General features: G+C 41.1%; 1 protein-coding gene across 4 annotated transcripts in view; it reads right to left on the bottom strand.

Moving 5' to 3' along the window:
• XPO7 (exportin 7) overlaps nt 1-15074 on the bottom strand; it is a 71486-nt gene that overhangs the window by 1797 nt on the left and 54615 nt on the right. For all 4 annotated transcript variants that reach the window (XM_058289825.2, XM_058289824.2, XM_012525821.3 and 1 more), the window contains exons 14-27: nt 14650-14785; nt 14052-14125; nt 12816-12896; nt 11779-11842; nt 11241-11349; nt 10218-10324; nt 8117-8205; nt 7365-7472; nt 5319-5401; nt 4824-5038; nt 4445-4583; nt 2511-2671; nt 1522-1620; nt 830-957 (exon numbers count right to left, since the gene is read on the bottom strand). In XM_058289825.2, coding sequence (XP_058145808.1) covers nt 830-957; nt 1522-1620; nt 2511-2671; nt 4445-4583; nt 4824-5038; nt 5319-5401; nt 7365-7472; nt 8117-8205; nt 10218-10324; nt 11241-11349; nt 11779-11842; nt 12816-12896; nt 14052-14125; nt 14650-14785 — 1593 coding nt within the window. The remainder of the gene's footprint in view (nt 1-829; nt 958-1521; nt 1621-2510; nt 2672-4444; nt 4584-4823; nt 5039-5318; nt 5402-7364; nt 7473-8116; nt 8206-10217; nt 10325-11240; nt 11350-11778; nt 11843-12815; nt 12897-14051; nt 14126-14649; nt 14786-15074) is intronic.

The raw sequence follows: 15074 nt of genomic DNA, 5'->3' as shown, positions 1-15074 counted from the left end.
TTCCTACCTGGCAACTTCATAGCAGGCCTTGAGATATGGTTAAATCTGGTGCTTTAAGGGCCAATTTGGGCTCATGGCAGCAAAAATGGAATCTGGTGTTGGGGATCCAACTCACCTGGTTCACAGAGGTGGGAAGTAACGCTCACCAAGTGAGGGCAGTAAGAGAACGACACTGTCTCGTTTCTTAATGCCTAGAGACCCATGGTTTAGATCTGTGCTGTCCAATATGGAGGCCACTTGCCACATGTAGCTACTGAGCACTTAAAGTGTGGCCAGTGTGACTGAGGAACTGAATTTTTAATTGTATTCAGTTTTAACTAACAACAAACACACACCTGATACTCAATTCAGTTAGTAGAAAACCTTAAGGTATGTTTGGAACAACCTGAATATGGGAATCTACTTTGTCATCTCTAAATTTTATGAAATCTAGATACAGATCAAGCATTTCTGATGAAATGAAAATTTAGCATCTGAATTGAGATGCTCTGTAAGCATTAAATGCACACAGGATTTAAAGACTTTGCACAAAAAAGTATGATAAATTCTCAATTTTTTTATACTGGTTACATGTTGACACTATTTTGGATACATTGGGTTAAATAAAATATATTGCTAAAATGAATTTAACCTGTTTCTCTATACTTTAAAAAATGTAGCCATTAGAAAATTTACATTTACACACGTGGCTCACTTTTCTATTGGACAGCACTGTTTTAGATGGTCTCCAGATATGGGTGCACAAGGACTTCTAAGGCATCTCTCTTGCTCCAATGGTCTGAACAGTAATTCTTGCCCAGGATTTCTTGGCAGGGCCCTCGACACTCACCTGTCTCTGTTTTTCGTAAGAAGATTTCGCTCGATGCCTTCCATCAGGTTTTCAAAACACAGATGCATAGCCTGTTGCTTCTCTGGTGGCTGGCTGTTCACGATGCTGTTCCTTAGGTCAGAAAAATACTGTGGGGCAAGGAGTGAGGAGAAGACGGGAAAGGCAGGTTAGCCCTCCATCATCTGCAGGGTTGAAGGAATGTTCTTTTCCCAGGGGGAATATCTACTATAATTGGACACATTATTTGAAGGACAATATATGTTTATCCTACTTTTTTAAAAATAAAGAATTTTAAATTTGTAAAGCACCTTGAGAGTATCTGATCCAGTATTTATTTATTTATGTTTATTTATAGCAGAGCTGGAACTAGAACTTAGATTTTAGGTGTTTTGACCTCCAGGTACAAATCTCTCCTACTGTAAAGGATTTTGTTTTTACTACCAAGAAGAGAACACTTCCTCATCCTTCACTCCTTGTCTGTTTGAACTGCACAGACGCTGCCTTGCAACAGCTAAGTGATTATGTGATAGGTGATTTTCATAGCCTGACTAGGACAGGCCCAGTAACTGGGTCCTTCTCTCTCTGCATCACCATTCGGGTTTCTATAAGGATTTCCTCACAGCCCCCTGGAAAATGATAGCCAAAGGCACCACTGCTGCTGGCTCTGGGCACCACAGATCGGGCTCTCCTACCTTTTCATTAAGAAGTATCAAGCCAAGAAGGGGTCGGGACATAGACCACTGGTTCCTACAGTCTTCAAAGATGATGATGTTCAACACCGTTGACAGCATCTGTAAATGGAGAACCTGGGAAGTGACCCTGGGTGGTGTGTGGTTTTGGTGGGAGACCGAGTTATAGATTCCAAACAGGAGTTTACTAGGTGAAGGCCTTTTCTGTCTAGAGTAAACCAGACAAATGTTCTGTGAAGCTTTATTTTGATGTTATGTTTCAAAGTAGAGTTTTCTTCTCAGGTATTTCCTTTCCTGTCCTTTAAATTGGTTTGATAATTTCATTTAAAAATGGGTCTTTCCAGTTCACTCTAATTTTTGTGGGGAATGAGATATGGAGGGGGGGGGGCAGGGTCAAGCAAACAAAATTACAGGAGGCAATACCTCCTTGCATTGTTGCTTCTACATACATATCTTTGAGGCTATAGCTTTATATTTCCTTACCTATTTTTATCAGTATTCTGTTTTAAGTTGCTTCAAATCTTATTTCTGAAAAGATGTTACATACAGATAAAATGAGAACAAGCACATGGTTTGATCTCTGTATGATCAGTTATTGCCTTCTGTCCTGCAATCTTGTTTCCAGTTTGCAACTTGAAGTACAGGCCACAAGAAGGATGGCTACTGTAGACCCAAGCTCCATTTTGGCAGTAGATGAGCAATCATTTTCAAGAGAGGAGGAGCGTGCTCATGAGGCAGGCCAAGGCTACAAGGAAGGTGTGGTGCCACTCGGAACAGTTCAGAACCTGAATTTTTCAGATACTCTGTTATCCAATGATTACTCAGCAAACTCTCAAAATCAACTACAGTTTCAAGGAATAAGTTCACTCCAACATTATTCACTCAAGGAGATGTCAGTCCAACTCATCACCTTGCTTTGTCTCCTCTCTCTCCCAGAGATTTCTTCCACTGTAGCATACCTGTCACTTCTTCAAAACCCTCAAGCTCCTTACCTGCTGGATCATCTCTGGATGCTGCTGCATGATATGCAGAAAACGGTCACTCTCCTGGTTCAGGGGGGTCGTCCTCTTCTTGGTGCTACGTGACAGCTGCTTGAAGAGGTATGTCACAATGTGGTCCAGGCAAGAGCAGCAGCCAGTGCATACCATGGTGTCTGGAAGGAGGAAGGGCAGGGCTGGAGTAAAGCAGGGATGCTGAGCTGCTGAGGGTGCCTTGGGCAAACATGGATTCCTCTGCCCCAAGCTGAGATCCCATACAGGTACCCAGAAGACGGACCGAGCTGAGGCCACTGCTCAGAATGCTTCCTGTACACCTCGTATCTTCACAGTACAGCAAGGCCCAGTTTCTAAGTTTGAGTGTGTGGTAATAGAGAATAAAAATAAATAATCTGGAAAATTACTGACTCGTGTGTTGTGGATATGTTTTTTTCTGCTTCATAAAAAAATATCAAAATATAGTTTACATTCAGCAAGTGTTCCTTTTGTGTCATATGAAGTTAAATGTTTTACAGGTATTATCTTTAATTTACCCTTATGAGAACACCATGAGGTAGGTATTCCATTTTACAAATGAGGAAACCAAAGTTTGGAAGGGTTTTGAGACTGTGCCAAGATCATACTGTTACAAATTAGAATAGAATGCGGTTTGAACCCAAGAAGTCTGAGATGTGAGCCGATATTCTGAATTACCTGGGAGATGCCATCAAATACCCAGTATAATAAAATCCGCAAGCCCACAATTTATTAGAGGGCGGCACTGTATTTTTTGTTTATCTCCAAAGCACCCCTGGGGAGAAGTTAGGGGAGGGAGAGCCAGGGACTCATCTAAGCATTCATAGAGGAAACACTGCAGCACAATCTGAGCTTGACCAGGGGAGGCAGATGCCAGAGAACGAAGGGGTAAGCCCTCAAAGGAGTAAACTATGTTCTGCTTTTTAAGGGGTCCATTTTATGCAGAGGCCCCTCTATTTCCAAGAAGCTATAAACAGCCTCCCAAGAAAAGTTTGATACCTTGCCTGAAATGTACTAGGTACGGCTATGAAGTCAATGCATATCAAAGAAATGGCAAAGAGGTGTAGATAGTTGTATGTGCATTTGCAATGTATCATGGTTATTTGAGGGCCAACTTAATCTTCCTATTTATGTTTTGCTCAGCTGAATATAAAAATATGTTTTATTCTCTGAACACACACACCAAAGTAACCTGGAAACAGAATGGCTGACAGGAACCAGCTGAAACAACTTCCGGAGCTAGCTGCTTCAAACCCTTCCACAGCTTCCACTGCCCCATGATAGAGCCTAAACACCCTGATATGCTTTTTAAGGGTCCCCTTTGTGATGTCCCAATTTGCTGCTGCTTATCTCTACAGCTTCATTTCATTTCTCCCCAACTCTCCTGCAGTAGTGTGCCGACCACCTGGATTTCCTTTTTCTTTCTAGCTTATAGGTAATAGTACCTGCTGTTCCTGCTGCTAGGAACACTCCACCTGTTCAGCTTTTTGGTTTACATTTTAATGCCAATTCTTCCAGCAAGCCTTCCTTGACCCCATCTCCTCAAAACTAGGAGTTGAGATATTCTTCCTGAGGACCCCTGCAGCACTCTGTACTTGCCTCTACTACAGTACTTAAGTATAGTAAACAGGCAATTGCCAGTATGTGACCTTTTCATCCACTAGACAAAAAGCTCCTTAAGGCTAGGGACTATATGCTGTTAAGTACTGCATTTCAGTTCCTAGCACAGTGCCTGCTACTTAGGAGGAGATCAATAAATATTTGCTGCATGAGAATATACCCACGAGTTATGTACTCTGTCGTTATGGCCAACTCCCCAAAGCAGTAATCCTGTTGGACACTGGGGCAAGATGCTTCCCTTCTGTTTAAATAGAAAAATCTACCAACCAAACAGCCACCCAACCCAGAATGCTTACCAAGTGCAGTAAGTCCTTCAGAAATGGAAGAGAGAATATACATGATGACGTGAGGTTCCAGGCTTGCAATAAAGTTCATATGGTCCTGGGTCAGGACTTCCAGTAATGAATAATAAGACTGGCTGAGCTTGGGGTAATCCTGGGGGACAAGAGGAAGAGGAAAATCAGCTGAGGCACGTGTGCTTTAGCATGCTTGGGGCACGATCTTGAAGTAAAATAGCTTAGTTTCTTCAGATGGGAAAACAAAAGACCCAGTTATAGCAGAAACGGTTTTGCTTATAGTATCTCCTGAGAAATAATGTATCATGGTGTCAGATGAAAAAAAAAAAGACAGGATGTGATGAGGGGCTAGATCTTGTCAGCGAAGCTTGAGGCTTACCAGGAGATCACTGTGGGGTATAGAGAGGAGCAGCTTGATGAAGGTCTGTAGAGCATTGTCCAGGGCATCGTCTCCATAGAGACGGAAGACTCCAAAATTGACATAACTTCCACTGAGAGCAGCCTTCAGCATGGAGAAGCAAATGGAGATGCCCTTGAGCTTCAGTGCATAGACCTGATCCTTTGGGACCTCTCCTAGCGTCAGGATGCGATTGCCTGAAGAGACATGTAACGTATATATATATAAATGTTTATTCAACCACAGTATAACCAATGATTTATATACCAACTCAGCCTTCCTATTTCAAAGGCATACAATCCCAGCAGGCTCTTGGTTTCTGCCGGCACTCTGATGCACACCTATGAGGAGCACAACAAGCTCCTGGGCATGGCGCCCTGGCTGTTGCCGGGGCTAGCCTACGAGCACAGTACGGTGACACAGCATGGTGGCGGAGGGGGAATACTTCCAGGGGTGATGCTCTTTTAAAGCACTCACCATACATTGTTATCATCTTGCTGGTTTCTCGGAATAGTAAGATGCCATTGGGAGAGGAGACATCAAACTGTAGTCGCTGGGATCTGAGCAGAGAACACAGAAGTAGAAACAGTTAGAGGTCTGTTGCTGGAAGACTGGGGAAGAGAGAGGCTCTTCAGGCCTTATTATGAGTACCCTGGAGGATTCCTTCTGCACTAAGGTATAGATTACCTATCCTAATGTGAAAAAAAACCCAATTAGTCAAAGATGCTTAACCAGTGATGAAGCCTGTACCCTGAATACCAACATAATAGACCCAGGTTCTGCTGCTCCATTTAGAAAACATTTCAGAGAAACAAAAAAGAGGCAGCAGAGAAAACTACCCTCTTAAAATTCTCAAATGTCATTTGATTAAAGTACAGCTTCATCCACAGTTACTTCCTGGTGCCACTAACTCATAGCCCCTCAGCCATTAATTTATATCTACTTTTATGCCTTCAGTGGTAACTAAGGGAATGGTAAAAAGGATTATAAGAGAAAGCATGCAAAGATGAAAAATGACTTGGAATGGTGCAACAGAAGTCAGGCAGGAATGGAAAAATTTAAAAGGCAAATCAGTTTTGAGTTGATTCTGTTCACCACACCAGAACACCTTTTTTCTGCTCTACCTTTTAGTGAGCTCCATTTGACTCCGACTGTAAGGCCTCAAAGAGTTCTCCTTGACTCTTCTTTCCTTCCCACCCATGTCTAATCCATCGAGATCTAGCTCTAAAATATGCCCTGAACCCATCCACTTCCTGTATGGTCTCCCGGCTTCCACTCTTGCACCCCTATAGTACAATTCATCAGTCAGAATGATACCTTTAAAAATGTAAATGAGGTTCTTTTAATCTCGTTTAAAATACTAGATCAGCGCCCCTGCAGCGGGAGTAAACGTATCCTCCTCCCTTCTGCTGAAGCAAGGTGGGGTGGCCGGGCCTCTGCCCGATGGCTCCACTGCGGTGCTCATCACCACCGCGCTGCAGCCGCAGCCTGCACCGCGGCACAGACTCAGGCGCTCGCCCACCTTGGGGCTCTTGCAGTGGTTTTCTATTTAGAATACTCTGCTCCTTTTCTTTTTTTCTTTGCAGGGTTGGGTTTTTTTGTTTTTTGTTTTTTTTTGGTCATTCAGATCTCAGGTTAAGTATAAGCTTCTCAGAGAGGCCTTCCCTGACTTATTCTTTAAGGTCCTCTTTATTCCATTACCTTGTTTTACTTTTTTCATAGCACTGAGCATTGTCTGAATTTATCTTCTGTACTTGTTTTTATTTGTCTTCCCTACAGAATATTACATTCAAAACGGCAGAGATTTTGTCTTGCACAGTAGCTAGGAAAGTGCTTGGGAAAGAATAGATGCTCCCAAGTGTCTATTTTATAAATAAATAACTCTTGAATATAAACCTCGTGGGAGGCTATGGCCTCTTTGAGTATTACCCACTCCTTCACTAAGGTAGTTTTAAAAATTATGAATTCTCTCAAGAGCCTTATGAAAGGCAGATGCACACACTGGAAATCTTAGCAAAGCCAGGTGCTCGATTTTTCTTTTTATTCATCCCTAAAATTGCTGGGCATGTCTAAACTTTGGTATTTTGGAACCCTTTTTGCTTTCTTCTTAGGTAAATTTTTTACCAATCCAGCTGCAATTTGCCTAATAAATACCTCTCTAAGAAAGGGTATTCTAATTCATCCTGCATTACTCACAATTGCCTCTAACTGTGAAATGTGATGAACCAGGCAGCTTTACCAAAAGTTAAGTTTTATGTCTGTGAAAAGGGAGAGCAGAATCTTGGTTGCCAAATTCACTTCTTGTAAGAATGAACACCTTGAGCCTCTCAAAAGTTTTAAGCAGTGAAGGCTTTGAGTGGCTGAGGATATCCTTATTTAAAATGAACAAAGCCACACATTTTTAGAGGTTTTCAAATTTTAATGGCAGCGCATCTTAAAATCTTCCATAATCTGCCTGAGACGCTAGATAAATCGAATTCTCCTAGGGCTTTCTCAGGTAAAAGGGCAGTTGTACCCAATTACCTGTTATGAACTAGCTCCGCCATCAGCTTGAGCACAGGTGTGGTACAGGCTGGATCATGGTACCACAGCTCAACTGCCCGCTGGAGAATTGGCATGTAAGATGGATATCTGTAAACGAGAAGCTAAGGAAGAATTGGTGAATCCAGAAAGGTTCAGGATTTAATTTCTCAGTGCTAGCCAAGGCCAAATTTTCCAAATTATAGTTCTCTAATTTCCTGCCTCTTTTTGTCTTTCTAACCAGAAGGCGCTAATGTGACTGCCCTTTAACCTGTAATGAGAATCTAATAATACATTTTAATTTACATAATGCCTTTCTTCTGAGGAGCACAATTATAGATACCATTATTTATCTTCACCACTTCTATAGGATAAGGGGTCAGCTATTTTCCTTACATATTATAATCATTGGAGCAACAGAGGCACTCAGATTTTGTTTCATGAAGTAAGTAGGAAGGGAGACTTCCTAATTCCTAGTTAGGCCGTCTTTTTAAGTGGACTGGCATGTGGAGCAGTTCCACAGTGATACTGTTCCACAGGCATTTTCATGTGACCCTAAAGAGTAATCTGCAAACTACCTCCCTCATTTCCCAGTGCCAGTGACCAGACATTATATCATTAGACCACTGTGGAGTGGCAGCATGCAGGACATAAGTGGCAGGCCTTTTGGATAATTCTTTACATTCTCTGCCTCTGCCCTTTCTCTGTCCCAATTATTCCATCACCCATTCACACTTCACTCTGAGTTAGGATACATCCATTCGAACAGCATCATGAAGCTGGTCTTGGCATTGAAGGCGAATGCTATCCCTCTCAGGTCTCTTACTAGGCCGACTAGAGTTCGCTGCAGTAGAAGGAAAAATATGTTAAAATAGAAAAACAAAAACTATAAATGCCCTTTACATACCTATAATCAAATTCTTCTTCCCATCATTCAACAAATACTCCTTCCCAAATATTCTGGATCAGTCTCTTCCGTGCTAGAGTGGAATCCATTCACTTGGGAAATTAGTTTTGGAAATTTGTTATACTAAGAAATTGGGATGGTTCCTGGCCCATCAAAGCAAAAGGAGAGGTTGATAAAGTTTTAAGATATTACCATGATAACTCTTGTAAAAAGTGGAAAAGCAGAAAGGCCTATTCAGACAAGATAGGGTAGAAGAGTCACATACCCCAAAGGCCTGGTACTGTCCCAATCACACAAAGGCATCAACACCATAGGAACTCAAAGGAGAACAAAGAGGGTAGTCTACCTGGGACCTGCCCTTTTGGTGGCAATGTCTGGGAAAAAGCTGAGGTGTCAAAACAAAGAGCTGGAAAGTACTATATTCTTTTACAGAAAAAAGACTGAGGCCTAAAGAGGTCAAGCAACCTTCCCAGGGTCATGTTGTTAGATGGTAAAAGGGCTAGGATTAGGATGCAAAGCACCAAGACTCCAAATCCAATATTCTATTAAATTACTATTGTAGCGCACTCTTCCTCATTTGGAACTTTTACTTGTGAGCGCTGAACAATAATAAGCCTGATCTAAAAAGCAGTCATCAGTATGCTCTGGGAGGAAGCCTGTTTGGGTGTCCTGACTCATTTGTTAACACCCTCCTTTAAGCAAACAGTTCTATTCCTAAGCTGATACTATAAGCTCAATTTTCAATTTCAAGATGTGGTTATCCTAAAAGACTTAAAATATCCCTCAATCAAGACCTTGATAAACTGGTTGCTGCTCTAAGCCTCAGCTTCTAGTAGGTCATATACATCAACCCTAACTCTGAATGGTACCTGTCTCAGACTTCAGAACACAAGGAGAAAGGCAAAAGAGAAAGTTGGACAAAGCAGTGTTGCTATCTGACTTCTCTGCCGATTTGAAGGAGGAAAGCTAAGAGGCTTTCCAAAGGTGAAATGAAGGAGAAATTTAGAATGTGAAGTAAAACTGGCATTTTTAAATGGCTGTAATCCTGGTTTTTTGGTGTCTCTTTAATTGGGTCTTGGTGTTCTCAAAAACACTGTAAAAAGTCCTTCGAGGATTAATATCCTAGTATCTTTTGATCTTGGTCAAGAGAGCAGGTGTGTGTGAAATAAAAAGAGCAGGAAAACAAAATTCAATAGATGACAATTCTGAGAGCCAGAAATCAATAACTAAAAAGTAACTTTAAAATTCCATATATATGGAAATTCAAAAACCCTTCTATTAGTAAATTACTCGTGTCAAAGAAGAAATCTTAATGGAAATTAGAAAATATAAGAACCTGAATAATAAAAGTGTTACACATCAAAGCTTGTGGAAAGACATACCTAAAGAAACAGTCTTAGAACAGTTAAAAAGTTAAGAAGTTAGAACAAAAGAACAACTCCAAGGAAAATATAAGAAAGAAAATAGAATAAAAGCAAAAATTAAACAGAAAGCACAGATAAAATAATTAAAGCCAAAAAATGTTTTCTTCTTTCAAAGACTAATAAAACTGACAAATCTCTGGCAAGAGTGATCAAGAGGATAAAGAGAAAACTCTAATAGATAATATTAAAAATGAAAAAGGGACATAATTAATGTTATAACAGGCATTAAAAAGGCAACGAGAAAACTATAACTTTATGCTAACACATTTGAAAACTTAGATCCCAAAATTCTAAGAGCTGCTTGAGAATATACTTTTAACACAAAAACAAGAGTTTGGACTCTTTATTGGTCCGTCTATTTCAAAATTCCAGGAGCCCAAGAGAATAAACTAAAACATTTATCATCAACAGATGAACTTTAGAAAAAATAATGGATCAGCACTACCTTCTGTAGCGTTAGTTAATCCAGGCTATCAGAGATTGCCCCCAACGAGGAACTCATCAGTTAGTGGGTAAAGGACTCACCTTTGCCTCTTGCTCGTTGAATGTATTAGTGCTAAACATCTGGGCCACAGCCTCAAATGCTGCTGTGAGTGGGAGCATGAACTGCTCATACTGATCTTCATCCTCTCCTGTAAGGGAAACAAGCCAGAGTTGACCCCAAAATAAAAAAGTCAAAGTTGCAAGCAAAAGAAAATGGGATGAAAGGTGATCAGATACAAGGATAATTTAAAGGGGATTCCTTTATTATCCCAACAGATAGTAGCAGTAATTTAAGAATAAAATATCTGTAAAGCGTAATTTTTAAACTAGAAAACTACAGAAATCATCTGGCCCAGGGATGCCTTATTTTTTTTTATGACTGGCCAATAATACCCGAGGTTCATATGTATATAAAGCACAATATTATTGGTTTTTCCTTAAGTGAGAACTATAGCCAGTTGGAAAAGGACTGAACCTGGTGTATGAGGACTAGATGAGACTCAACTGAGTCAGGTGCTTGAGGCTTTACTCACTTATTTTCCTTTTTTCAGTAATCCTTTTCATTTAGGAGCATAAAATTTCAATAGCTCAAAATTAATAATGACATCACTGAACAGTTATTAGGGAACCCCAAACTACTAATATCACAACTAGAACTAGAAAGGTGATGAAGCCCTCCGGGCTCGAATGTGTTAGTGAACTGGTTTATAACAGTTCTGGAGACCATCTAAGGGGGTTGTACCTCAACATGGGAAGGCGGGGTGGCCAAAGACATTAATTAGGAATGTTGATCTCAATCCCCTTATTTTACAGATAAGGAAAATGAATAGATTTGTAAGACCACTGCATATCAGATAGAAACTTCAGAGGTATAATATTCTCTTCCAGTTACAGAGATCATGACATCATGATCTGTTTTTGGTGAAATCAAACTGCTATTTCAGACAGTTTTGTTACTATTGAAACAACTGAAAAGACCTCCCCTATATCTACTTCTCTATCCTCAAATGAAAATTTAGAGCAGTGCCAGATGATTTCATAAGCCTCTAGGGTTTACTGCAGTACCTAAATCCACCATGAGGAGACGCCCAAGTGCTGTGTAGAAGGTAGTCCGACACCGCATGTCCGTCAGGTTGGACTGATTGTTAATACCCAAAAATGAAAAGTGCTCGCTCTGTTGGAAAAAAGAAAACAAGATAAATGATAAAAACATAGGTTAGAGTCAAATGCAAGCCAGTAATTCTGGAATTACTGAGCCTTTTCAAGCTAATGGCCACATGGTCATACCTTAAGGATCTGAGGAGGTATTTTTGTTACTGTTGTTACCTACAACTAATTTATCTGAACTATGAATAATAGTAGAAGGTGACTTCACCATAACTCAGATCATCTGGATCCCAAAGAGCAGCTCTGATGGAAGAAAGTATAATAGGACAGGATCAACTTTTTGGAAAAACCTAATCTGGCAATGTGGTATGAGTCAGGGAATAAGTCTTTTGCTACAGTAGCACCAAGAACCTCAATTAGAACATCTGCTTTATGTACTGAGAACCTGCGCGTGGGTAGCTGGAGATCAGTCGCAGGAAGGGGTCCAGCCACTCACCGTGTGATTGTTCAGCATGAACTGCACCGCACTGAGCTTCACTAGCTTCCTTACGCTGCTGTACGTAAAGACAACGGCAGAAGGTCAAGGAAAGTGGGAGGCAACCCAACAACATTTAAGGGAGATGGAAATTCTCCAGGACACATTATAATTTCTTTCTTTACCATGAATTTCATACCCAAACATCTTATTTTTCTTAACTGTGTGAGTATGCCACTGTCAAAGAGAACAAAATCTGTTCTCTTGTAAGTATTCTTTTCTAATCAGTATTTAGCTTGCCAATAAGAGATTACCCCTATCAAACTCCTAGCTAAAGGAAAATAAGAAAAAAACCAGCAGTTTTCCCCAAGAATCATGACTCTCCTAGAGTAGCTTTTCTCAACAGGGTTTCAAATAGAGAATAAAGCCCTAATACCTTGCCTAAGGTATCCATGTGTGTAATGAATTTATTTCTTGCCTATGCATTTAGAAATGGTGCTAGCTATGTACAATCTTTGAGAGAACTGAGAAAAAAGTCACTCAAAATAACCTCCCCCTGCCCCAACCCCATCGCTGTACTCTTTATAGGGTTTAATTCTCTTGCAGAACCCTGGTTGTGAAAGACTGTCCTACAACAATTCAAATTTTAGAGCCAGACCTAATCCAAGTCAGGAGGAAGTGCAGCCACTTCTTTTATTGAGAAGCTTATAATCAGGATGTTTCTACCAAGCAGTTGACAGGACAATCCAAGAAGGATGTTGCCTCCACTGAGGATGCTAAAATCTTGGCCACATACCAAGTATGTATAGGTATACCTGTGAAACAGATCGACTGGATATTTCTAGACTATAGGCAGCCAGCGAGAAATCTGTAGTGAACTATTAGGGTATATACTGGCTCATTTTGGGGGTCTGGAATTATTCCTGCATTTTGTTAGGGTGTTGCCTTGGCTCCTAGGAAAATGAAGAGCCTTGAGAACACAATAAGACAAAATTAAACTGTCGAAAGCAGAGACCATGATTTCTTCTGTATACAGAAGCTATCTTAGAAAAGGATATCCAATGGAGAGGTCATTGAGAAGCTGCAGTGTCTTGGAGGTGATTGGTTCACAACGGCCCCAGTACTTCAAGTTGGTGATGCTGCAGGACAAAAAGAGAAAAAAACAGGAGACACTTTTGATTTCCCTGGTTTCCTTGAGGGTTGGGAGAAGAAGAAAACCATCAATCAAAAGTCACCACACATCTCCATCACCAATTCACAGACATCACAACCACAAAAAATGGGTATAAAATCTCCGTACTTACATTTGGTTGACTAGAAAAATTATCCTTCAGATAATCTTCACTACTTGGTTCCAAAGCTACACTGGCCCATACCCAGGCCCTTGGAATTCTGGGGGCACTCCAGGGCTGATTTCTGCAGCAAGGGTAAGAGATTTCTGCGGCAGTGATAACATGCAGACGTATGCAATTCTGCACCTGCACCATCCACTGTCAGCTGCAGAATTCTAGTAGCCCTTGCTTCTGGATTCTGGGGTGGGAGAGTCCTTTAGACCCCCTTTGCTTTTTTCATCTTAAATTATTAACCAGCTCATGGATATGAGTGTACAGGGTTGGGATAGTTGGAAGGAAGCAAAATGTTACTTTGCACAAAGCCCTGGGTAATATATTTGGCTTCTAGTGTGTGCTTTAATAAATCAAGCTCCTAAAAGAGGAAATGTAACCAAAGGGGCAAAACTTAAAAAAAAAAAGAAAAGAAAGAAAAAGAAAAAAGAAAAAAGGCCAATTAGGAGATTCAACTTTGAAGATAGTTCAAATAATATCATTAGGTTTAGGAGACGCAAAACTCTGAAAGGGTGATGCTTCCTGAGGAAGAAGTCTATTTTAAAGCAGCAGGAATCTCCTCTTGGGACATAACTAGTGAAAACGAGCACCGGAAAGTGAAGGCCTCCTCGGGGCATCCCTTGCAGCACAGCCAAGTCAGGTGAGAGGCTGACCACCCATCACTGGGGAGGCCACTTTGCTAATGCCACAATAGGGGCTTCACCCCGTGACTCCAGGGGCTCAAGATGAGATTCCATAGCAACAAAAATCCTTTCCTGTGTAAGCCTGGAATGCTCTGGGGCCGGGCCATATCTCTAAGCACAGGTTGTCACACACTCAAATGCACAATTTTCTGACGCAAACGATCAATGCTGGAAAACCAAGGCACTGGCAGCACAATGCCAAGTTCACATTCTACAATTGCAACAGGATTTTAAGGGATTCTTGCTGATGGCAAGCTAAAACACTTACATTTTTCCTATGAAGACGCTAAGGACCATGGTCTCATCATTCAAACCCAGAACTTCCGAGAGTCGTCGATACAGCTGGTGATGTGTTAGGGGAAGGAAATATGGATTAGAACAATCACATCCCTGTATTATTTTTGTTCCACACTCACGGGGCCAGACGTTGGGAGAACAATGGACAACAATGCTGGGGAAGATTTTATTGAAGGGGTGAGCTAGTTTCTAAATATTACTGAATACTGGATAGATGCTGAGCTATCTTGTTGGTCCCTCTGACCCTGAGATTACAAAGAGACTGCCCAAACCTTCTGCTGTTCTTAACATTCATTCATGCCCAGAATCTACTAAGAACTGCCAATTGGAGGGAACAACCAAAACCAGATGTTTTGACTGGCCATTTGTTAAGCATATGGCCCACTAGAGAAATGGGCCCAGTTCTTTGATGAAACTCCCAGAATTCTATAGATCGAGGAGATATTTGGACTCCCTGATAACTAAAATTTGGAGGCCATATCTGAACTACTATGAACTATTTCCCTCGATCCGCAATTCCACAAATGAGGAAGGAGAACTAAATGGAGCTAACTGAGAGTCTCTATTACCTTAGAGGATTTCTGCACCTGGTCCCCAATGTAGATCTTACGAAACTGTTCAAAAAAGCTCAGCATGGCCAGTTCTAGCTTCTCGTTACCCGCCTGAGCCAAGCGAGAATCTGTTAGGTTCATCAGCTGGAGCACCCTAGGGGAAGAGGAGCAATGATACTCTCAACAGCAGATATCCTGGTCACTGAAAAATCCAGCCTACCCCGAAGAGTCAGACAGGCCTCCTCTCCTTCCCATCCTATCTGAAAGGCATTCTCTGACGGCTCGAAGCTGTTGAGGGAGTAAAATTCTCCATTTCATTTCTGTCCCACTGGAACAAGAGCTGAGGAGTGAATGACTAGATATTTAATACTTTCTTTTTTCACTGAGATTGTAGATTGCGGCAGAACTCATAATCAGCTTAAAAAAGAAACAAAAACACTGGT

Source organism: Dasypus novemcinctus, chromosome 29 (genome assembly GCF_030445035.2).
Source record: "Dasypus novemcinctus isolate mDasNov1 chromosome 29, mDasNov1.1.hap2, whole genome shotgun sequence".
Classification (NCBI taxonomy): domain Eukaryota; kingdom Metazoa; phylum Chordata; class Mammalia; order Cingulata; family Dasypodidae; genus Dasypus; species Dasypus novemcinctus.
The sequence above is the reverse complement of the archived record's forward strand: the minus strand, read 5'-3'. Positions and strand labels throughout refer to the sequence as shown.